Here is a 26,163-nt window from a genome sequence, read left to right on the forward strand (position 1 = left end):
TTAATATTTCCCAACATCTTAAAAGCAAGCAAAAAACCCCCCACTATATTTAACTGTATTGAACAGATCTGGTTATTAGTACAGTCGGTGCCTTGATGTGTAGAGTCAACTGCCACAGATAGAGTGGCTTCACAAATGCATAGCAAAGACAAGTTAATAATTTATCAGAGTTTTGTCTATAGTAAATGTCAGAGAAAGTGACTGAAAGGAAAACTGCCATCAATAAATGAAAGTCAAACGCTAGTTTCTGAATAATGTACAAGTCTACTTAGAGACCTCTTGCCTTAATACTATTACCCTGTTATGGTTTGAATAGACCTTTGAGGCATTTTCAAATTTATGGTGTGGTTTATCATCATTTGTAATACACAACATTGTGGCGTCCTCTGAGCATAAACCGCATTTAAACACAAGCCGGTTTATTGTCTTCCCCCAATAACAACTTTGTGTTTTTATTGTGGTTATGAATTAGGAGCTAAATCTACACAAGAGAGTCGTGACAATTCTTGGAGAAAAGCGGCTTGACGAGTCACACTCAGTATTGTTGGAGGGATAATAATAAGTAATAATTACATCTGATATTACCTTGGTGAAAAGACCTTTCCTCTATGGCTTAATAAATATTTCATGAACCAACATGAAGTAATATGCTAATGATACAATATTTACCCAGTAAGCAGGTGCACCTACTGATGTTTCTCTTCTCCAGTTTACCTTTGATGTGAGATTGCTTTAAAGCTTTCTGAATTTCTTTTGTTTCTTTGCTCTTTCCTCTGCCCTCACAGCTTTACTTGGAACCAAAATGGTGAGCGAGAGTGAAAGTCACCATGAGGCCCTGGCAGCCCCCCCAGTGACAACTACTGCACCTGTGCTCCCACATAATGTCACCGAACCAGCCACCCCAGGAGAAGGGAAGGAAGATGCTTTTTCTAAGATTAAGGAGAAATTTATGAATGAGTTGAATAAAATTCCATGTGAGTATAATAACATTTTTCATATAAAAAAGTAGATGGTCAAGATTCATGTTGATCAATTGCAAATAATTGCAAATAATTTTGAACCAAGAAAGATGCTAGAAACTTGTGCATTCTAACAGATCACTTAAGCAGGGAGAAGAATTCCATTTATGACATGATTCCAATTCATATATAATCGAAGATCTATTCTATCAGTTCCTTTTCCTGTCAAAAAAATCCCACTAAATTATGGTTTAGAGGGGCTGTACTTTTAGAATTATTCCTGACTAAATAGCTTGATTTTTCAACTTCAGAAATCTGTCTCTAAAATTGTAAGTTTTTGGTCAATGAACTAATGATCCAAACTTTCAAAGGGTCTCTCTCTTGTCTCTAGGACAATTGTTGTCACCAATGATGCCTAAAATTTGATTTCATAATAGTACATTCGTTTTGTTTTGTTTTCTCTGTTGACATACTACTATCTCTTTTAAGCAGGAGGATTTATCCCTTCTTGATTAAATCTTCTATTATCAAATATAATGATTGAAGTGGGGAAACATTTTTTACTTTGTCTTTGGCTTATTTCTTATATCTATAGAAATAATTCTAATGATTGTGACTTAAATATTTCACTCTTCTGCTGCATAAAAATATGTCAAATGATTGAATTTATAATTTTCCTTTTAGAATGAAAAATTAGAAATATAGACAAGACCCATGAATTGATTGTTATAGGAAATTTCTGAATAGGGAAATTCCTCCCATCAATTCTCTGCAACTTAAAGTCTTTGAGAGTTATCAAGAATACTGAGAAAAATGACCCAGGATCACTTAGCCAGTATTTGTCAGAGATAGAATTCAAACCCAGAATTCCTTAATTTTGACATCAGCTCTCTATTCATTATACCATACTGCCCAATTTTAGACTTGCCATTAAATTTAAACACTTAAAAGTTTCAAAAGAAGAGTAACTCATCCTTTGAACCTTTGATAATGATATATTAAGGCTGAAAATCAAAGCCCTTTGGACCTAAGAAAGTTATTGAGTTATAATAGACAATGTGTAATTTATTATTATAATTTCATTTCAACATTAAGTACCAGCTATAAACAAGGCAGCTAGGTAGAGCAATGAATAAAATGTGAGGTCTGGAATCTGGAAGACTCATCTTCTTGAGTTCAAGTCTGACCTCAGATATTTATTAGCTATATGACCCTGGGCAAACCATTTAGCTCCACTTGCCTCAGGTTCTTCATTTGTAAAATAAGCTAGAGGAGCACAAACCACTCAAGTATTTTTGCAAAGCAACCCCCCAAATGGGGTCAGGACATGTTGGACATGGCTGAAAAATGATTAAATAAATAGACAAGGCATTATGTGATGTGATGAGAAGACCAACACAAAACTAAAAGGGTCCTTGTCCTCAAGGACCTTACATTCTACTATAGGAATATACTGTGTACAAAGATAGGTAAATATAAGGCAATTTGATGAGGAGAAGGCTACTAAAACCCCAGAAGTTCAAGAAAATTTGTTCAGGCAGCATCTGAGCTGAACCTCAAATGAAGGGGAGAAAGTGATGAGGAAGAACTGCATTCTAGGCATGGAAAATGAATCATGCTTGTGTATGTGTGAGAAACTCAATGATTTTCCAAGTTAGAGAACAACTAGTAGTTCATTTGGGCTACAGTATAGAATATGTGAGAAAGAAGAAAGCATTTGTAATAAAGCAGGAAATTAAGTTGGAATAATTTTTTAAGACAATGTCAAGCAGAGGAGTTGATATTTTATCCTCGAGTTAATAGGGAGCCATTGAAAGTCAATAGTTGTAGGCACCAAAAAGCTAAAAGTTTAGAGCCCTATTTCTGAGGCTGAGAGAACAGGTTAAAAATATCAGAATCTAGGTCACTTCTCATGCCATCATTAGTTTGGAAATTGTTGATTTATCTGTCCTTTTTAGAACAAAAATTCAAGTTCATCTAAGAGAGCCTATCGCCACTCTGGGCACTAATTAGAATTCTCAGCTGGAAGATGAATAATTGAATGGAAATGTAGGGATAGCTTGGTCTAGTGGATAGAGCACTGAACTGAGACTCATGAGACCTCAGTGCCATCCTTGGCTCTGCTGCTTTGCTGATTGGCAGTTTAACCTTGAGGAAATGTTTATGACATTGCTCTGTTTGATACCCTGTCCACATAAGAAGAAAACATTTTGGATATGATTTCACCATTGCATGCCAATTGGGTGTAAGTTGTACCCTATAAGAGGGTGCCCTATAAGACTGTATGCATTGAAGCTCTATGTTATATGGGAGGCAAGGAGGCAAGGAGAGGCTAGGTGCCACAGAGGCTACAGTACCAAGCCTGAAGTTAGGAATACCTGAGTTCAAATCCAAGCCCAGGCACTTAAGCCTGTTGACCTTTGTTTCTTCATCTCTAAAATCAGCTGGAGAAGGCAATGGCAAACCCCTCCAGCCTCATTTTTGCCATGAGAACCCGAAGTGAGGTCATGAAGACTCAAACAAATGAATAACATCAACAGAAAGCATTGGAGGCGATCCCCTCAATAGACTGTACATTCCTTAAAGGCAGAGACCATTTAGTTTTTTGGCTCTGAATCCCCAGTATCTGGTGTAGTGTTCCGAGAAGCCATTCAATAAATGGGCATTAGATTAAATGAATGACCCAAATCAAACAAACACCCTGCCTTCATTGTAAGATTCTTCCAAGCTTTGTGAAGCAGAAAAAATATTTAGAACCAGATAGCACAGTAAACATGGTTCAATCACCATATGAGAAATCATGGTGATAGTGAACATAACTAAAAACATAACATTCCAATCCTAGAGATGAGAAGTCCTGGGTTCAAATTTGGATTCAGATACTTCCTGGCTGTATGACTCTGGCCAAGTCACTTAACCTCCATTTCCTGGCCCCAGCCTTTACCATTCTTCTGCCTTGGGACCAGTAAACAGTATTGATTCTGAGACAAAATGTAAGGGTTTTTTAAAAAACAGAAAATAAGACATAACACTCAACCCATAAATGTCACATGCTCCCACCAATTCACACAAAGTACATGAAGAAAAGACAAGAAACATTTCTCAGGTATTGTATTTACCATGTACCAGGCACTTTGGACCCAAATTTATAAAACCATAGCATAGAGACACCTCAGTAGGTAATATATGTGCCTGGGACAACTCAAAATTCTGACCTACAGACCTTGACGTCCTTTGTCCATTTCAAGAAAAATCTGCAGGACAGTTCATTAACCAATTCAATAAACTTATATTATGTGTCAGTCACTGTGCTAAGTGCTGGAGATACAGTAAGAAAGACAGTTCTTGCCCCCAAGGAGCTTACAATCCAATTGGGGAAGACAACATACAAATGGAGTCTAGAAATCAGGTGGGATGTTGGGGCTGAAGTATAACACTAGTGGGCATCTTGCTCCCTGGATTAGAACCCCAAAGGGCATAAAAGCAAAGGAGAATGACCTTGCTGGCCAATTTCATAAAGGACGGTTCTGGGAAGGGTTTAGTCTTCCATTCTCTAGCCCTCCCTCCGATCAGTGCTAAGACTAGAAGTGATAGCCTAATCCTGGGACATGCATTTTGTTACTTGCAATTGAAACAGGGTCATACTGTAGATGCAGAGGAGTAAGAGAGATGATTCTTCTGCATCTCTCTGCTCTCTTACTACCGGTTAGATTGGGGCTCCAAACCTAGAGAAGTGAGAGAGGAAGTACAGTTTCTATTACTTCCCTTCAAAGGGTGTGAGCATAATATCAGTGTCATCATTCCCCAAGTTGTGTGTGTGTGTGCACGCACACTCACGCATGCTCAGCTACCATGCCTAGAGACAAACTCCACAATGTAAATGTAGGGTAGTGGTAAATATTAGGGAGGCATATAGCAGCAACTTCTGCTATGTAGTGCCCTCATACTTTCTACAAAGGCACTGCAACATCTACTATGTTCTAGGTTGACTCCCTTAATTCCTATTGCCTTTACCCAATAGGATCCCAATTTCCACCTCAACCATTCTAGCTCTTGACCATCATCCTACCCCCTCCCGCAATCTGACATATTTCTCATTCATCCAACAAGTCTCATATAGGAGCGACATGTCCACTACTAGACACTCACAATGACATATTTAAATACTAAACAACTATTTACTTGCCAGAAAAGCAAAATAAGTAATAATGGCATCATAGACATTCATAAATCAAATTAAATGCATCAATAACAAAATATATCGCAATCCTTTTATAAATCTTGGTCATAATCTTCTATCAGTGCCCTCAGGAACTGTGGCATAGAGTGGGCCCAGAGTTACAGGAAACTGAAAGAGAAGCTTATAATTTTAAAAATTAGGAAGAATGAGATCAAATGAATTTCTTAAAGCCATTAATGTAACAGCAGTCGGGATTTGAATCCAATTCCCCAATTCTCATTTCAGTATTCTTTTTATTGCCATGTCAATAGTCCTCATGTACATTCAAAAGGGAAGATGAAGCCATCTAAAACTTTGTGGCTAATAATTTATTACAAGTATTTATTATAAGTAAACCTAGTGAATAATGAGGACTTCAAATAACAGCAGGAATAGCTAGTATTTACATAGAGATTTTCAGTTTTCAATATGCTTTCCATATTTTTGTATCATTAGATCCTCACAACAACCCTGTGAATTAGATACTATCAATTTACAGAAATGGAAACTGAAGCCAAAAAGAGGTTAAGTGACTTGTCTAAGATCTCCTGACTTCTAAGTCTATGAGATGGCATTTGAACTCAAATATTCCTGACTCCAAGTCTAGATGGGTATTCCTTAGGGCTTAGGCTAAGCTACTTCTTTAAAATGCAGTTCAAGTCTTTACTGCCTAGGCAATTGGAGTCCCTCATACACAAGGAATGAAACCAAGGAAAAACAAAATGTAGGCTCAAATTCAATTCCTTTTAGGATATAGGTTCTATAAATGTTGTCACTCTAGTCTATGCACACTATATAGTCCAGGTGATGCTAATTACAAGTAAAACATCTGAATATGAATCAATTTTGGTCTCTGGACTAAATTTTGGCTATCTGGCAGATGGGCTTTTTGTAAAATTGATGGCCAGCAGCTTTAGTCTGTCACTCAAAATCCCACTTGCAAGAAGAGAGATCTTACAATGGAACTGAGTGTGCATGTCATTCATTGGGTATCTGCACAGTCCAGCATGGAACATATTCAACTGAATTGCCTGATGGTATCATCTCTAATAGCAGAAAGCTTTAAATATATATTTTAAAGGAAATAGTCAATGCTGAAGAATTTTTATCTTCCAATTCATACCTCACCTCATTTTCAAAATGAGACATACAAGGATTTTCATGATGTTTCTTTATTTCGCAAACTTTGATTTTTTTTTTAATCTGTCTGGGAGTCATGGATGGTTTGTAAAGCATGGACTCGTGTTATTCGAATTGCTGTGATTAAGGCCAGTGATATTCATGAGCTCTTTCAAGTAGAATACCATTTCCCCATAAACACAGCAGCAGGGCAAAAGGCTGGAACCACTTTTCACTCAAAGGAAAATGAGCAAGTCAGCCCAAGAAAGTGAAATAATCCTCAGGCATATGTTGGACTCAGGCCACTAAAATATAATTAAATGTTTCCACTTTTTAAAAAATCCCATTTCAGAACAAGTTGCCACTAAGTCACTCCAGATTTTGACCGTGTAAGCCACACTGGTCTCTAATTTCCTCATATGTAGTACTTCATCTACCTTTATGATATCTTTACAATGTATTAATTTTCAGTCATATGTCCCTCATATTTGACTTTCTGTCACCCCATTTGGGGTGTTACAAATAATATTCTGGTTCTAGGAGAGAGAAAACTCATGGAGACATTGGCCAATAATAAGCTTCCCTGAAATTAAATGGGCAAATAGATGGATGGATGGATGGATGGATGGATAGATAGATAGATAGATGGATGGGTAGGTAGCTGAATAGAAAGGATAGATGAGTGAAAGGATGGGAGGATGAATGAATAGAGAGATAGATGACTATTTCAATATAATTTAATTTCTTTTTAATATCATATGTTATATTTTATGCATTTAAAAACATTAACCTGAGAAAGGGTACACTGGCTTTAACAGACTACCAGAGTAATACATGACACACACAAAAAGATTAATAAGTCTTAGCCTCGAGGAATGGCAGTTCATGAGATTTACTCACTCCTCCTTGTAATACTATAGTTGTTTTAGCTAATTAAAGAAATAGATGGGAGAAATACCTTCGAAACTAGTGTTTAAGGAGACATCAATCATGGAGATGAAAAGTTCATTTTTCTCCTTGTTATTATATATGTGTATATATATATTTTTTAAATTTTCCTCCCACTTCCCTTACTCTTTTGGGGAAAAAAGACAAAAAGAAAATCCCTCTCTTCATTACATATACTATATCATAAGGACAGAAGAGCAGTCCAATAGAATTGGTCACTTGTAAATAGAGTCAAAGAAGGAGTTACCCCTGAAGACAGTTGAGAATGCAGCTTTGGGAAAAAACATATGGATTTTTTTTATGATTATTTCTATTCATTATTGTGAATGACTATTGTTGTTGTTCAGGCAGCTAAGTGGTGTAGTTGAAAGAGTTCTGGGCCTGGAGTCAGGAAGACTCATCTTCATGAATTCAAACCCAGTCTCAGATGCTAGCTATGTGACTGGGCAAATCATATAATGCTCTTTGCCTCAGTTTCCTTATCTACACAATGGGTTGGAGAAGGAAATGGTAAAGCACTGCAGTGTGTTTGCCAAGAAAATGGCAAACAAATTTACTAAGAATCAGACACAAATTAAAAATGACTAGCTAGAGAATACAGTGAATAGAGAAACAGCTCTAAAGAACTGAGCTCAGATGTGGTCTCAGATGCTTTTTTTGACCTTGGCATGAATAATTTCATCTCTCTCTGCCTCAGTTTCATCATCTATAAAATAGGGATATAACAACAGCACCTAAATCCCAGACTTACTAGAAGGATAAAAAGAGATCATGTGTTTTGTTGGGGTTTTTTGTTTTTAACTCTTTTGTATATCTTCCTTTAAAGAAGACCACAAATCTCAGTATCATTTAATCCAATTCAGTTCAATCAACAAAGCAATTATTAAGTACCTTCAATATTCCAGGGACTGTGATAGGTGGTGAGTATACAAAGACAAAAACAAAACAAAACAACAACAAAAAAAACCTATCCTTAAAGAGCTTACGTTCTTTATTGGGGTAAGAGGGGAGACAGCACATACAGGGTGTCCCAAAAGTCTTAGGCTGATTAAATATAAAGTATGCATTGATTGTGGGAAAGGAGTTGGTGGACTAATAACTGAAAGAATCAGAAACACCTTTTTAGAGTATGAGCCATTTGAGCTGAGCCTTGAAGAAAGTTAGGATTTCCAAGAGGAAGAGGCAATAAGGGATGGGAATAGCTTGTACTTTTGGTACAACTTTTAATAGTTGAATTTATTAACAGCCTTTCTAGCTCTTAGTTTACTGTACATTTTTAGAGGTTCTATAGGGAGATTTTGTTTGTTTTAGGGGGTAACAAGGAGCAAATCTCTTATTCCTCCATATCACAGTGTTAGTCCCTTAACTACTGAACAGATGTGGGAAAGCCATGTGGGCTAATAAAGGAACATTGGATTTTAACTCTAGAACTAGAAATAAACTTAGAGACCATTTAACCCAACCCTATTTTTTACTGATATGGAAACTGAGGTCAAGAGAGGTTTCCTAATGTGCTCAATGTCACATAAGTAGGAATCACTAGAGATGGGGTTTAAACCTAGATAGTTGCCTCTCCAGACTCTCGATCCTTTGATTCTCTTTTCACTGTAACATACGTATCCCTAATAAAATCCTCCAATGGATGCCTCGTGATGTGATAGCCAAAAAAGCTGATGCAATCATAGGCTATTTTAGAATAACCAGAATATCCAGAATGAATATGGTGGTAGTTCTCATGGAGTCTGTCTAGGTTAGGGAGAGTACATGTGACCTGATGTTTTAGGGAGACCCCTGGCAAACTAGAGAGCACCCACTTTAATCAACCAACAAGCATTAAATACCCAGGATCCAGTTATGAAAATAAATGTGAGCCAATCCCTGTCTTTCAACTTCACATTTTGTCATGGGAACCAAGGCACAGGGAGATTTAATGACTTTAATGACCCATGTTAAACACAGATCCTCTGACTCAAGAACTAGGGTTCTTTCCCTGTACTATGTCCTATCTAAACCCCTGTGTAGATCTTTTTATTTGTTTTGTAAACCCTTACTTTCAGTCTTAGTATCAGTTCTCAGACAGAAGAGCAGCAAGGACTAGGCAATCAGAGTTAAGTAACTTGCCCAGGGTCATACAGAAAGATAGGCAATGAGGCCAAATTTTAACCCAGATCCTCACTGTTCTGCCTATCTGCTACTCCTTGTATAGATTTGTTTAACCCTTTCTTTCTGTCTTATAATCAATACTGATTATCAGTTCTAAGACTGAAGAGTGGTAAGGGCTAGGAAATTGGGATTGAGTGGCTAGATCACAATCACACTGTTAGGAATTGTGTGAGGCCAGATTTGAACCCAGAACTTGCCATCTTCAAGCCTGACTCTCTATCCACTGAGCCTCCTAACTCTCCCTTCCTTATGTAGATCTTTAGTTAGTGTAATCTGTAGAGATAGAAACCAAGAAAATGGATGCACTTTTATAATTTCTTAATGACTAGGTTTAGCATCTCAGAGAAGTACTCAGAAATCTCAGTCAACTGATGCTTCTATCATATTTTTTCTTCTTCTCTGCAACCGTGGGCAAGTCACTTAACCTCTCTGGGTCAAGCTTTTAATTTCTCCACTGACCTTCTTTACCCAAATATGAGCCTCTTTTTTTCCATCATTTTAATAACCGTCCTCTCTGTAGCACTGAACAGTAACAGTTTGTTCCACCGCTTAGGTTGGCTTTTATGTGCACAGCCTTGATTCAGCAGCTGTCTCTGCAGAGAGTCTCAGCTCTAAAAAAAAGGCGTCCTCCGCAAATGACAAGTGGACTTATTAATCTCTTCTTCCCGGTATAATGAAATACCATTACCTGTAAGAAATAGGGGAGATGCTGACAAGCATTAATAATGCAAAGCTTTTGCCCTGTGAATACATGACATCATTCTACAAAGCTTTCCTGCTGCTAAAGGAAACAATTTGAGAGTGGCATACAAACTTGGTGATGCAGTCTGTCACCAAATTTCATGGAAGATCATGTCCAGCCTGGTGACTCAGGCTCCTCATCTAGTGAATACAAATTTACGGGATGCCCACTGTTATCAGACAGCCTTCGTTTCCCCTCAGTCCTTCACTCTGAATGCTTTATGTTTATTGTAAGGACTGTTGATGTATTGAACTGTCATTAAACAACAATGGTTAATTGAGGGAGGTTTATCTGGTCTATCCAAAAGGGCAACAGAGAAATGGAGACGGTTTTTGTCCTGCCACTGTGCAATCTGACAGAAGGAAATGGTGCCCATATCGTGTGGAAGCCTGCCCTCAAAGAGTTCAGTGGGGATTTCATAAAAGATGTAATTTATCTGCTGCTAGGTTTTATTTTCTTTTTAGAAGCCTGTTGTTCAGTGAAGTTCCCCCAGAAGATCACACTATTAAAATGAACTGGAGCTCTGGGGTAGTCATAAACTTCCAGAATATTGAACTTCCTCTGAGTGACAACAAATACCATGATTTCCCCAACAGCAGTCAGCTAGTCAAGTCATTCCGTCCATCAACCAGCATTTATTAAGCACCTGTCCTCGGTCAGACACGGTGCTAGATGTTGGAGACTTGAAGACAATACAAAGACAGTCCCTATCCTCGAGGAACTTACATTCTAGCTGGAGAAACAACTTGTCTGCATAGAAGTAAATACAAAATAGACGCCAGCAAATACAAAGTAACTTAAGATAGAAGAGAAGAGAAAAGAAGGCAGTGAGTTCTCATTGCAGCCGAATTTTTAGAGCGTGCCCACATTTTGCTTGGTTCTTACCCATTTGTTAACATTATTCAAAGGGTTTCAACATTCACCTAGGATAGCTATAAATAACAGGGAAGAAAATCATTTAATCTCTAGAAAATCATAATGGAATGATCTCTACACATAAAGAGGGCATCCTTAATGAGAAGATATAAGAACGAATAGGTGGACTTCTAAAAAGAATATTCAGTCAATCAAGAAACATGTATCATTCAGTCACTTTTTTGTCTAGTATGACTTCATGACCCCATTTGGGGTTTTTCTTGGCAAAGATACTTTGTGGTATCTTTGTTGGGTGGTTGCCATTTCCTTCTCCAACTCCTTTTACAGAGGAAGAAACTGAGGTAAACATAGTTAAGTGACTTGCCCAGAGTTAACCTGCTAGGAAATGTCTGAGGCCAGATTTGAACCCAGGGTTTCCCATCTCCAGGTTTGACATTTTATATCCCAGGGTACCTAGCTTCACCCTTGGGATATTCTTGGCAAAGAAAAAAACCGAAAATGTTTGCCATTTCTTTCTCCAGCTCATTTTACAAATGAGGAAACGGAAGCCCATTGAGGTTTAAATGCTTTACCCAACATGTACTTGACAATGGGAAGAATCTGGATTTGGACTCACAAATAAAGCATTCTTTTCACTTTATTTTAGGGACTACTCAGTGTTAATGTACAATATAGATATTCACATTTTCCAAAAATAAATCTGAAAAATATCACTCAGCATGTTGAAAGAAGATTAAATATAAAAATGAAATTCTCATTAAATAAAACATCTACAAAGGCAAATCTAAAATAGAGAACTAGAATATGAGAAGCAATGTGGATGTTGTTTTCTAATCTTTCTGACTTTTTTTAAAATGTTATCAACCTGTCAAAGTCAGTTCTGCTTATATTAAATTGAAGCAAGAATGTAAATGGGGGAAATGGTTCGGAAATTAGTATTACTTTTCTACTTAGAATGCTTAGAAATAGTTTCCAGGGGGCAGCTGGGTAGCTCAGTGGATTGAGAGCCAGGCCAAGAGATGGGAGATTCTGGGTTCAAATTTGACCTCAGTCACTTCCTAGCTCTGTAACTCTGGGCAAGTCATTTTGCCTCACCGTTAGCACTTTTCTGTCTTAGAACCAATACATAGTATTGATTCTAAGATAGAAGGTAGAGTTTTGTGGGGTTTTTTTTAAAGAAAAAGAGTTTCCTAATTTTAATTATTTGCCTGAGAAAAAATAATAAAAGAATTTAAATTTGATAGGCATCTCCAGTCTATTTTCTGAATATATCTCAGATTTTTTCAAAAAGATAAAAAAAACACATTAACTCATAGATAGAACATTCAAAGTTAATGTCCCCACAAAGCAACACCTTTCCCTGAAACCGTGGCTCTGAAGTGAATTCAAAATTCCAATGAATGCTCTATCTTAATTGTTTATCTTTAAGTTGTTTTCATATAAAAAGTGAGAAAAATGTTCCAGGAGAGCAGACAACCCAGAAAGAAAGGGTTCTTTGACCAATGTGCCATTTGTTGAGAACTACTGTTGATGCCTAGCCCCAAGCCCTCAGAACAATATAGATATGCTTCTTAGTGAAGCAAATAAATAACTGAATAAAGCCAGTTTGCTTTTTGCCTTGGAAATGGATGTCAGATGTCAAATTTTCTATTCTGTAACATCTTAGGTCAGATCTTTTGGCCTGAGTCAACTGGTACTAGGTATTAACGTAAAAAATAAAATGGAGGTGCCTTAACTCTTTGAGGTCTCACAGATAAAATTCCATCAAGCCTTCAATAAATTGAAATAATTGTTACCTGACAGAAGTAACCCTTCTCCCAAAGTGTCATATATTTGGTGGAACCTAAACCATTAAGAGTTTGTTAGCTGAGGCAAAAGAATGTCAGTGGCATGGAGGGACACAATGGAAACTCATTTTTCCATTCTTTCTGGGCCTTTGCAGACCAATTTTCTTTGAAAAGAAGTCTAAATAATCAAATCTAGTATGAATCACAAAGAGGAAAATAAATTAGTCTCTCAAAAGGACTTGCCTGGTGATGAATTACTCTTTCTCATAATAAAAATCACCTTAAAAATTCTGATGTCCCAGAAGTCCATCATTTATGGGCATAACACCGCTGAGTAGCATTGAAGCTACTTTTGATGAACCTGTATCCCAGACCATTGTTTTCTCTCTCTGTCTTTCTTTGTACATTTTGTTTTCCCTGCTTTTCTTACTCTGTTCTGGTTTTTTAATCTTCCTTTCTTTGCTTGCCCTTTTTTTTTTGGCCTTTCTTCCTAGAACTCATTAAATATTTATTGATTGCCTGTTTGGACCTAACAGCCATCTAAAAATCTAGACACCAGATTCATGGCAGGAGTACAAAATTCTTATTGTGTTATGGAGTCACCACTGATAATAGAGAAGAGGAAGATGCAGGTTCAAACTTAAAAAAGCTTAAAAAATTGACAGGCTCAGAAGACAGAGAGTAAGCTGCCCTTCTCTGACTACCACCCAGCCAAACTCTAATGCTAGAAGGGAAGGACTGTTGTCAATGTTACCCCTTGCTTCACTTCCTATCCTTAAATACTTTAACCAAAATATAGATTATATTTACAAAGCCTACAAGCAATGCTAGTAGTAATAGAAAGAACAGAAATACTTGAGTTGAATCTTGAAGAAAGTAATATAAGAATCCTGGGGGCAGGTAGCTGGCTCAGTGGATTGGGACCCAGGCCTAGAAATGAGACTTCATGGGTTCAAATCTGGCCTCAGTTGTGTGACCCTAGGCAAGTCACTTAACCCTCATTGTTTAGCCTTTATGAATCTTCTGACTTGCAACCAATACATAGTATTCATTCACAAATGGAAGGGAGGGCTTATTTTTTAAGAGTTCTAAGAGGGATTGGCAACGAAGGATAGCATTCCAGGTCTAGACACAGCCAATACAAAGGCAAAGATGTAGGAGGCTCAAGAATAGTATATAGGCTGGTGCCAAACTGTAGAGGGTATGAAGATAAAGTACCATAGAGTCAGTCTGGAGAAAGGAATCTTAATTTTTTTGTATGTGTAAAAGAACCCTTGGACAAGGGGAACCTTTAGAACCCTTCTCAAAAAGTCTTGTAGATTCATAAAATAAAATACAAAGGATTGGATTGCAAATGAAATCAATTATATTGAAATATAGTTATCAAATACAATTCACATACTCCAAAAACCATTTGGGTGAGGGGAGGCTTGCCTCCAGACTAAGAATCCCTGTTTTAAATCCTACCTCCTCCTCACCTGGTATTTTTTGTCTCATTATTTTCTCTGTGACTTATTTTGAGATATTACATTAATATAGTGATATATTCTTATTATTTTCATCTAAAATTACTTTTATTTAGCCATGTAGTTTAAGGAACAGCTAGATAGCTCAATGGATTGAGAGTCTGGGCTAGAGATGGAAAGTCCTTGGTTCAAATGTCTCCTCAGATACTTCTTAGCTATGTGACCCTGGTGAAGTCACTTAGCTCCCAATGCTCAGCCCGTACCATTCTTCTGTCTTGGAACCAATACATAGTATTGATTCTAAGAAAGAAAATAAGAGTTTTAAAAAATAAATAAAATCTTAAAATGTGTAGTTAAAGATTGCTCCATTCCTAGGTGTGGATTCAGAGTATATATTCCAAGTCATTTGGAAATTCGGATTCAACATGGAAAAATCCATATCTCTAACAATCATTCTGAAATGCATTTGATTTCTCTATGGAAGGGTGACACCAGCAAAAACTCTAAGAGATGCTCCAATGGTTTGCTACTACCACAACTGGTCAGCAGAAGAATAATTATCACCCCAAAAGGTGGCAGCCACACTGTTTTCCTATAGATGTTTCCTTCTTTTCTGGGAATATAAGTGAGATAAAAAGCTGTCTAATCAGAGGAAAAGAAGCAGTGCCCATACATGTTTGGTTGGTTGTGCGCAGAAAGCTTCCATAACAATAGTCCTCCAAGGTCATGTCCAGACACATCCGTCATTCCGCTTTTTTATTACCAACTTACAGTAATTCGGACCATCGGTGGAGATTAGCATCCTTCAGAGCTCTGCCAGCAGCTTCAGATTTTCAGTCGGGTCTTCGGGAAAATGCCAGAATGAGGGGCCTTTTGCTGTGCATCATGATGTTATTCTAAGTAAATAATTGGGTTTTTTTGAAGGATCTTTTCCTGCCAGCGCATCAAGAGATGCACCTGCCAATTCCTCTCCATGTCCCCAAAGCTAAATCTCTGCTTCATTAACAACTCCAGCAAGACTTTCCTAATTCTTTGCAGCCTTCTTGTCATCTGGGATCACATTCATTTGAATAGCCTAGCAGGTACCCTTCCCAAAATTAGATAGTACCTAATTTAGGAGCTCATTTGCACTTGCTGTCATTTATTTTTTGATAAAGAAACTCTCTACCTGCCCAGATAGATTTGGGATGGTTCAGTTTGGGTATATCCCTTTCTTGCTGCTATTGTTCACACTTTTCCTTTGCATTGATTGTATATACATATGTGTATATTTGTGAGTGTTCGTACACACATAGGATTCACTCCTGAAGTGAAAACGAGAAGATTTTCAGGATGTCCATGGGGCAGCAAAGGGGCACGACTAACAAAAGGGTAGTTCTTAAATCAGCAACTACTTCTCCTACCAACCAATGAACAATATACACACATTTTCAGCTAATCAGCTAAAGTCATTACTGAATGTAAAAAAGCAACACTAGATGGCTACAAGAAATTGAGTTATGTTGTTCAAAGCATTCATTTCTCCATGAAACCAAAGTATCAAGACAGGTAAAGGGAGCTGTTTATACAACAGTGTATTAAAAACAATAATGTGAAATCCTCATGTGTTATGCATACATCCTACATGCATACACACATATAATGGACATAGACAAATTACAAGGTATACAAATTACATGAATATGTGTATCTGTAGCTATTTATATGTGTATATACTCACATTTGTATATACCACACATATTCTCCTCTTTCCTTTTACTCCTCCCCAAGACAGCAGATAATATGATACAGATTGTACATTTGTTATCATACAATGCATATTTCCTTGTTCATCATGTTGTGAAATAAGACACATATTGCTTACACTAGAGAAAAATTCATGGAGGAAATAAAGTGAAGAATGGTATGCTGCAATCTACATTCAGACTCCATCAGTTCCTTTTTTGGTGGTGGGCAGCCTTTTTTTGTCAAATCCTTTGGCGCTTTCCTTTGCATTGCTGGATCATTCACAGTTGATCCTCATGCATTATTGTTGTTAGTGTGTACAACGTTCTCCAGGTTCTGCAAGATTATGCTTTTAAATAATTACTCTGGCAACTGAATGGAGACTGGTCTGGTTTGGGAGGAGAGAGACTTGAGGGAAGAGATCACTGGAAGAGGTGATGAGAGCCTAAACTAAGATTGTGGCTGTATGAGAGAAAAGAAGGAGGTTGTTGATAAAATACTGACAATACCTCACAAGAAAACAATTTTGAAAGTGGCTTGAAGATAGTTTCATAAATTGAGGATACTATATATTCATAGAAGCACATTGGAAGCAGGATGAATTAAAGTCTTTCTTCCAGAGTCCATTTCTCTGTTCATTCAACTATTCAATCATGTCTGACTCTTCGTGACTCCATGGACTACAGCGGAGCAGGTCTTTCTATCCTTCACTGTCTCTCCAATTCTGTCCAAGTTCATGTTCATGGTTTCCATGACACTATCAATCTCACCCTCTACCCTTCCTTTCTCTTCTAGCCTTTCATCTTTCCCAACATCAGGGTCTTTTCCTGTCTTCTCATCATGTGACCAAAGTATTGAAGCTTCATCTTCAATATTTGGCCTTCCACAATAGACTGAATTAATTTCTTTAAGGATTTATTAATTTGATCTCCTTGCTATCCAAAGGACTTTCTAAAATCTTCTCCAGTACCGTAATTCAAAAATGTTGATCCTTCAGCACTTGCCTTTCCATGTAATACAACTCTCACAGCCTTATGTTCCTTCTGGAAAAACCACAGCTTTGACCATGCAGAACTTTGTTGGCAAAGTGATGTCTCTGCTTTTTAGTATACTATCTAGATTCAGAAGCCTTTATTTTGTCTTGAAGATGCTTGTTTTCTGAATCAGACTTCCTCACCTTTAGAAACAATGTCTCATTATGCCAGTTTCCCCTCAATTCTTGATCCTTTTCTGGGATGCCCTCAGATTTGAACCCTTCCAAGATTACATTTTCTTGTTGATTGGTGACCTTGTGCCTGTGATATCAGTAGACACCACTCAGATGTGCCTGCTATCGACTTTTCCTCACCATATAAAAATCTTTCTCATTCCCAGGGAGCCCTGTAAAATGAGATGGGCTCCAGGCATTCATCTAACTAGGAAACATGATGAGAAACGGGTATAACCTAGACCATATCACAGGGGCATTTGATTCTCTTCCTCCTTCCAACATGCCCTGGAGATTGTCTCACCCATAGCTCAAAGGTGAATATGGTCTGCTCCTCTGGGCATTCTTCAGTATCCACAATTTATTGTTGTTTCTAGAGAGCTAAGGATGAAGCCAAAAGGACATGGTTTTGTTCCACTGCTGACTTACTGACCTTAGACAAGTAATTTAACCTTTCAGTTTTCTAAATATCTTCTTAAGACTCTCAGTTGCAGAAAGGGTTCCTACTTGAACAGGTAAATAGAGTTCCTTCACCTAGAGGTTCCCTATGTCATTGCATCCCCATGTCATTGCTTATCTCTGTCCTATCTTTGATGACTGTGATCCAGGAATATCCTTGCTATGTCCCCCTCACACACTCCCACACATACAGTTAGGTACCTAAGAAGTCATTCATTCAAACACATTAAATGAATGTTTAATGCATTTATTATTATTGGCTAGGTAGCTCAGTGAATAGAGAGCCAGGTCTAGAGATGGGATGTCCTGGGTTCAAATCTGAAGGCACTTCCTAATTGTGTGACCCTGGGCCAGTCACAACCTTAATTTCTTAACTTTTCTGCCTTGGACTCAATACTTAGTATTAATACTGAGATGGAAGGTAAGGGTGTGTGTGTGTGTGTGTGTGTGTGTGTGTGTGTGTGTGTCTGTGTCTGTGTCTGTGTCTGTGTGTCTGTATGTGTGTAATATAGTATGTTTATATATATATATTATAGTTTAGCACAATATGTTATATATACATATATATGGCAGCCCACAGGATAAGGATGACATATAGGGGTTGAACCTGTTACTTCATTTATAAATTTCTTCCTTTTCCATTGGACCCTTCTCTACAATGTATATTCTTAAATAATTTTTTTAGAGAATTCTGAAGAATTCTGATGCTGACTTGCTCAGGATCGTATAGCAAGTAGATATTAAAAGGAGAACTTGAATCCAGTCCTTCCTGGATCAAAGACCAAATATCTCTATCCATTATTCCATGCTGCCTTTCTATGGGAAACTAAAGGAATAAAAATTCAGAGGGAACTATTCAAAGAAAATAAAGAAGTACAGACAAAATATGGATAAATACTTGAGATATGGATTAGAGGAATTGAAGGAGCCACAATTGACCTCAATTTTTATTATTAATGATATATGTATCAATAATAAATAATTTATTCATATATTCCAAAATATTGCCATCACTTCCCAATGACAACCATGTACGCCCTTCCTCATCAATCTCCACAGAACTTTAGAATCTTAACAGAGAAGCAGATTTAAGCAAAAGAAACTCACTCTGTCCTCTCAGTGAGTTAATTAATAGGCAAAGGTATCTTCTGAGCCTAAAGGGAATAAGGTGAGGTTGGAGCAAGGAAAGTTTGGGAGCAACTGTTCATAGGAATATGATAGGGAGTCAATAAAGAAAGGGAAAAGAAATGATAAGATGGTATTGAGGTCACATACCATGGATTTATAGTGGATCCAAGTACCATAGCTTTGTGACTTTCTCTGGAAAGGCTCAGAAGCCTAAAAAGGGGAGTGTGGAAGTAATGCAAATTATTTGTGTGTCCATGGTGAGAAGGCAGTGTGGGGAGGTGGTGGTGGCAGGGGGTGGGTGGATGTTGAGTGTTGGGGGGGATGTTGAGGATGAGAGGAAGAATTTAGTTCTTCCATTCCCCAGATCCTATACTCAACCTACCCTTCTAATGCTGACTAACCCACTCCTAAGTACCTATCCTTGCTCCTAAATTCTAGAGGGTTGTTGGAGGCTATGAAATGGCATTGTCCTCAGGATTTTGCCCACAAAATCTTTTATTTATCTTTTTTTCTTCCTCTAGAAAAAAAGATAACTGATAGGAACAGAGTAGGAGTCAAAGTAGTCTTCCAGTGGGAGGACATTCTTCCAAATATGAGCCTAAAATTCCATCAAGTAACTTGTTGTTCAGTCACTTCCTTGGAGACCATACTGTCCATAGGGTTTTCTTGGCAAAGACATTTGAATGGTTTGCCATTTCCTTCTCCAGCTTGTTTTACACGTGAGGAAACTGAGACAAACAGGGTGAAGTGACCTGGCCAGGATTCCACAGCAAGTAAGTGTCTGAGGCCAGATTTGAACTTGGGAAGATGAGTATTCCTGACTTCAGGCCCAGGAGCTACTCTATACACTGTACCACCTTGCTGATCACCATTTTTGTTAATAGTCAATATTTATTTAACTCCTACTATTTGCCAGACTAAATTCTGGTCCTTGAAGCCTCCCAATGTTCATTTCTAAATTCCCAATTCTCATCATTCTATCACTACCTCTGTTTCTTCCTTATCTATTTCAATTTTTATTCTTTATAGGCTTTTAAATTATTGTTTAGGGGGGATTATTAGAATTCTGGTGTAGGTCTTCTCTCCTTTGGGTTAAATTCCTTTCTCTGTAGTGAAGCTTTAGTCTCCAAACATCTTTCCAAATTTTTAAAGAACAAGGTTAGACTGGAATGATAATGGCAGTGCCAAGTCATCTGGAGTGTGAGCAATGAAAGAAAGCCTGCTGATGATAAGGGAACTTAGCTATTCATAACTTGCAGTCTAGCATATCCGTTTTAAATTATCCTTTGGCAGTGGTAATCAGTTCACATGAAATCGTTCCAGAACGCCAATTTCTAAGACCATCTTCTCTGTGAAACAATTGTTGATGAGTTTGAGATGTGTGGCTGCCGAGTGGTTCCAATTCACAGGAAAATGCACCTTTACTTAAAAAGAAGGATTTGCAGAAAAGCCAGAGTTCAATATTTGGCCTGAACTCTAGGCTAGAACTTAGAATTACAAAACAGCCTTCAACTGGTCTAACTGATGGCCATTGTGAGCAAACCACACATGTGTTTTTTGATTATGTGCTATAGAATCCTGCCACTCTCCTTCAGAATTAATGCACCTCTAGAGGGGGGAAAAAAATCAAAGGAAAGAAAAAAGAAAACAATATTTTTTTTCAAGATCAATTTTTTCCTTAACTTACCAAAAGCAAAGAAAGAAAATGGAAGCTTGGAAAACTTGAGCAATTTGACAGATTCTCAAGCTTCTGAAAGCCCTTTTAAGTTAAGCTGCTGCTCCTGTGACTCACTATAGAAAACTGACATGTCTAAGTAAAGAGAGTTTTCCAAATCATCTGTAATTGCAATGAAAAAAATACATAATTTTTAAAGGCACAGTATTTAAATATGGACAGAAAGGAAAAAATATTTTATTATAACTTCATTTTTTATAAAAAAAAATCTTGTCACTGGAGTAAACAAATTAAGGATATTATTATGCAATAAATATAGATATTTGATGTTTTATACTTCAATAGGGAGATGTTTCTTTCCCTATTGATTTTTAAAGAATGATTCACAAAAGTGTAATAATAGATCTAAAACACATACATGTTTATGTTTAATCTGTCAGCCAATGGACATTAATTAGATATCTAGTAAGTGTCAGGCATATACTATCTTAACAAGGTTTTCTTCATGCTTAGCACACATTTTTTTCCATTTTTTTCCCAAGACATAGAATGCATAAAATAGTATTAGAAAATTAAACTAAATTAAAAATAAATTATGGAGGGGCAGCTAAGTAGCATAATGCATAGAGGACCCAGGACTGGAGTCAAGAGGACCCCGGTTCAAATCTGGCCTCAGACACTTCTTAACTGTATGCCCCTCATCAAGTCACTTAACCTCAATTATCTAGTCCTTACCTTACCACTCTTCTGACTTCGGATTGATACTAAGACAGAAAGCAAAGGTTTAAAAATGAAATAAATTATACATACAAAAAGAAATTTAACATGTATGAGAGAAAATTTGGCATGTTTGATTATCAGAAAAGTTGAACACAATCAAGTATTTCATGAACCCTGTATTCAAAGCACTCAAGTGTTCTTGCCAAGAAAAGCCAAAATGGGGGTCCCAAAGAGTTGGACATGACTGAAAAATTACTAAACAACAACTTATTCTTTATCTAAAACATTCAATGTATCTTCTATTAAGTTCTTACTTATATGCAAGGCATGCAACAGGCACTAAACTTCTGGTACCCTGGTGGTACGAGTAAGGCACAATCCTTGCTATCAACGAGCTTACAACTAAGAAAGGTTAATACATAAATAGTTCTGATAAAGAATAGAACATGAGAAATGAATAAAAATGAAAGGGTTCTGAGAGATGAGAAGAGTAAGGTAGAGGCATAACAGAAGGCTTCATGGTGAAAAGACAATGGAATTGGGTTTCTAGGGATGAGTAATATTTTAAGTAATCCAGTTTAGGTCTGCAGCTAGAGAAAATAATATAAGTGAATGCCAACCTGTAAGAGAAAGCAAGATGTAATTGGGAAACAGTGAATTAGGCAGGATCTTAGAATAAATGGAGAGTTGTGACATCAGCTTATACATGTAGATTGGAACTAGAACTGGGGAGCCATTTGAGACTTTAGAGCAGAGGACTCATCTGAAAGCAAAACCTCTAGGAATTGTGGGGGGGGGGGAGGATGGAGGAGGGCAGATATAGGGCTATTGAAATATTTCATGAAAAGTAATGAGGGTCTCAACAAAGGTAGCAGCAGAGGAAATATCAAGACAAAAATGGCTTTTACTCCCAGAAGAGAGCATTTCTGAAACAAATGTCATGGAAGTAATTTGTAAGCCAGCTTTATTCTAGGGTAGCTCAACCCAACCAGAACCAAATTATGACTTCTCCCAGCTCCGAGTAGTATACACTGACCAACAGGCAACCTGCTCTCCAAGAAGATAGACAATACCTACCTTGGATCATTGGTACTTAAATACTTAATTTCTGTTCTTCTAGTCTGGAGTTTTAATTACTACACAAGGGGTAACTGGTGATATAGTGCTGCAGTAGAGTGCCTCAAAGCATTGAGACCCAATAAGAGTCTATGTTCTAAATACATAATGTATGCCCTTAAAATAGCCATCTACCCAAAGAATTGGACATTGAGGGGTTGTCCATCCATTGGGGAAGGGCTGAAAAAGTTATGGTTGACAAAAGTTATTGAATACTATGATAGTATAAGAAATGACAAGCAGGATGATTTCAGAAAAATTTGGAAGATTTATATGAACTGGTACAATGTGAAGTAAGCAGAACCAGAAGAACATTGTACACAGTGGCAGCAATATTTTTATGGAATATTAAAAATATTAATTCAATTTATAAATTCTGTCACACTACCTACATTTAAACCTTACTGCTTCTTAGGTGGATGAAATCAAACTTTTTTTTTGAAAATTTTATTTAATTAAATGATTTAGAATATTTTTCCATGGTTACAAGACTCATGTTCTTTCCTTTCCCTCCCCCAACCCCTTCTCATATCTGATGCGTAATTCCACTGGGTTTAACATGTGTCATCGATTAAGACCTATTTCCATATTGTTAATATTTGCACTAGGTTGATCTTTTAGAGTCTACTTCCCCAGTCATATCCCATTGACCCATGTGATCAAACAGTTGTTTTTCTTCTATGTTTCTTTTCCCACAGTTCTTCCTCTGGATGTGGATAGTGTTCTTTCTCATAAGTCCCTCAGAATTGTCCTGGGTCATTGTATTGCCATTAATAGAGAAGTCCATTACATTCGATTGTGCCACACACGGTGTATCAGTCTCTGTGTACAATGTTTTCCTGGTTCTGCTTCTCTCACTCTTCATCAATTCCTGGAGGTCATTCCAGTTCATATGGAATTCCTCCAGTTCATGATTCCTTTGAGCACAATAGTATTCCATCACCAACAGATACCACAATTTGTTCAACCATTCCCCAATCAAAGGGCATCCCCTCATTTTCCATTTTTTTTGCCACCACAAAGAGCGCAGCTATGAATATTTTTCTTCAAGTCTTTTTCTTTATTATCTCTTTGGGGTACAAACCCAGCAGTGCTATGGACAGCAATATTTCTTAATGGACAACCTAGTTATTTCAGCAATGTAATGATCAAGACAATCCCAGGGGCTTCAGACAAAAAATATCCATCTTCCCTCTGAGAAAGAACTGGAGGCTGAATGCAAACTGAAACATATTATATTTCACTTTCTTTTATTTTCCACCTGAAGTCTCTTCCACAAAATGACTAATATAGAAAAATATGTTTTACATGATTATACATGTAAAATATATATTGGATTGCTTGCTGTCTCAGGGAGTTGGGAGGGCAGGGAGAGATTGGTGGTAGAGTCAGAACAAGAGAGAATTTGGAATTGAAAACTTATTTTAAATGAATGTTTAAAAAATTTTAATGTTAAATGGAGAAAAAATAAAATATCATTTTTTAAAAGTCATCTACCCATTGAGGGTACTTGAAGACTGCCAGTTAAGTAGATGGAAGTAACTCTAGGTTTAGAGTCAAAAAGGACTTGATTTGAGCTTTCTGACCCTAGAGAAGCCACTTATCTCTGCCTTGGTTTCCACACCTGTAAAAAGAATTTATATTCAGTGACCTCAAAGATCTCTTCTCTCTTTATCCTTTGCAAAAAAAAAAAAATAAAAGAATGATCTTGATAGCCAGCAAAGATTGAAAAAATTGTGCTGGTTCTGACAATATGTTCCTTTCTCTCCCATATGCTGATTTGTGAACCTGTCACTGACTGCACAGTCCTTAGTTAGCAAAGCTGCATTGGAGAGATTATAGGTTTAGCTGCAACTATCAAAGGAAAGGTTCAAATATATTAAGGTTGTGAGCAATTGTCTGCTCAAAAAGCTGTTGGTAATGGGTTAGGTCTGCAGATAGAGATATTGGAGTCAACCTCATAGAGATGATCACTGAAATTGTGTGAGTTCATGAGGTTGTCAAGGGAAAGGATGAAAAGGAAAGAGAACTAGGGATAAGTACTCTGCAATGCCTCTGGTTAAGAGGAAGACTACTCAGTGGAAAGAAGGAAGAAGCAGAAATCAAGAGAAAACCTAAGTTCAATGTCATGGAAACCAAAGAAAGCAAGAGTATTAAAGCATTACTTAATGGTGCCATTTGCTACTGAAAGTTCAAAGAAGATGAAGACAGAGAAAAGGTCACTGAATTTGTCAATTAGGAGGCCATTTTGAGAGAGCTGTTTCAGGAAACTAATGGGGCTAGAAGCTAAATTGTAAGGGATGAGGAGTGAGTGGCCAATACAGAAGCAAAAGCAACAATTGTAAAATATTCTATTTACTAATCTGGCAATGAAAGGACAGTGAAAACCTCATTTAAAAAGGGTTCATAAACTTGACCATCAAGAGCAAAAATCAAACAAACATACTTGGGGGAATATCAAAAGAAAGGAGAGAATTTGGAACTCAAAACTTTTTTAAATGAATGTTAAAAATTGTTTTTAAATGTAATAGGGAAGTATTAAGTATTTTAAAGTATTTTTAATTAAATTTTAAAAAATTTAAATTGAGAGATAAAATTTTATAAATGCCTGCTATTTAACAAAGCAGAACCAAACAAACAAGAACAAGAAGGAGGAGGGATTCTTTTAAAAAAAAATGTCCTTTCAGGTATATGAAATTCTATTATCTTTTTTCCTTTTAAAATGGTTTTGATATAATTAGAAGTGTGCTAGAGAAAGAATTAGAAAGAAAAAAAAATTAAATTTACAGATGAAACCAGGAGTGAGAGGAGTTAAGTGATTTATCCCAGATCACACAAACTAGTAAGCTAAGATTTGAACCTCAAACTTTTTACTCCAAATCCAATGTTCTTTTCACTATAATATGATACCTATCTTAGTTCTAAGGAATAAAAAGAATTGAATAAAGTTCTTTTAGGCCTTAGGATGATCTAAATCTACTGAAAGACAAAGAGGAATCAAGGAGAGAGGCAGATAGGCAAGTAGACACAGCAAGAAACACTAAATATGAAAGAAAAAGTACAGGGGGAAAAGGAGAGGGATAACAATAGGAATGATCATCATAACCAAATGCTGGAGGATCCATGATAGTATGTGATCTGAAGAGTAGATCTTAGAAAGAGTAGTTACTACATCCTCTGAAAGTGAGGGGAAGATGAGAAGATAGATGAAGAAAAAAAAAGTTTGGGTATGAAAGAAGGAATTTAAGCTTTATGAGTAGAGGTGGAGGTAGTGTAGTGGGGAAGGGGAATTCATAACTAAGCAGGAGACAGATCATAGAAGATAAGAGAAACAATTTTGATCATATAAAAATACATATTTATATATAAATAACAATTTTAGCTAGATGAGGCAACTAGGTGGCACAGTGATAGAGCACTGAGCTTGGAATAAAGGAGTCATCTTCATGACCTCAGACACTTACTAGCTTTGTGACCCTGGGCAAGTTGCTTAACCCTGCTTACTTCAATTTTCTGATCTGTATGAGCTAGAGAAAGAAATGGCAAGCCACTCTACTATGTTTGCCAAGAAAACTCAAAAATGGAATCATAAAAAATCTGACATGAGTGAAACAACTCAAATGGGCTAGGCACTGTATTAAGTGGAATGGCACCAAAGATTGGATGAACCCTTTGGAATGAAGGGAGGAAAGGAAGAAAAGAGATTATATTTTTTTATTAAATAACAAGTTGTTAGATTTTTGAAATTTCATAATAACTCATGAGCTTTCCTGCCAAAGTCTGAAGCAGTGAACTGATCTTTTCTAAAGGAAAGTCAATGTATTGATGCCATACCTCTTTTTAAAAATTGTATT

The 26,163-nt window shown here is 37.0% G+C and overlaps 1 protein-coding gene across 14 annotated transcripts in view; it reads left to right on the forward strand.

Annotated features, from left to right (window-relative positions):
• SYT1 (synaptotagmin 1) overlaps positions 1–26,163 on the forward strand; it is a 734,125-nt gene that overhangs the window by 440,756 nt on the left and 267,206 nt on the right. For all 14 annotated transcript variants that reach the window (XM_056798523.1, XM_007503097.3, XM_056798520.1 and 11 more), the window contains one exon: positions 786–974. In XM_056798523.1, coding sequence (XP_056654501.1) covers positions 803–974 — 172 coding nt within the window. In that variant the 5' untranslated portion in view covers positions 786–802. The remainder of the gene's footprint in view (positions 1–785; positions 975–26,163) is intronic.

Source organism: Monodelphis domestica, chromosome 5, assembly GCF_027887165.1.
Source record: "Monodelphis domestica isolate mMonDom1 chromosome 5, mMonDom1.pri, whole genome shotgun sequence".
NCBI lineage: Eukaryota > Metazoa > Chordata > Mammalia > Didelphimorphia > Didelphidae > Monodelphis > Monodelphis domestica.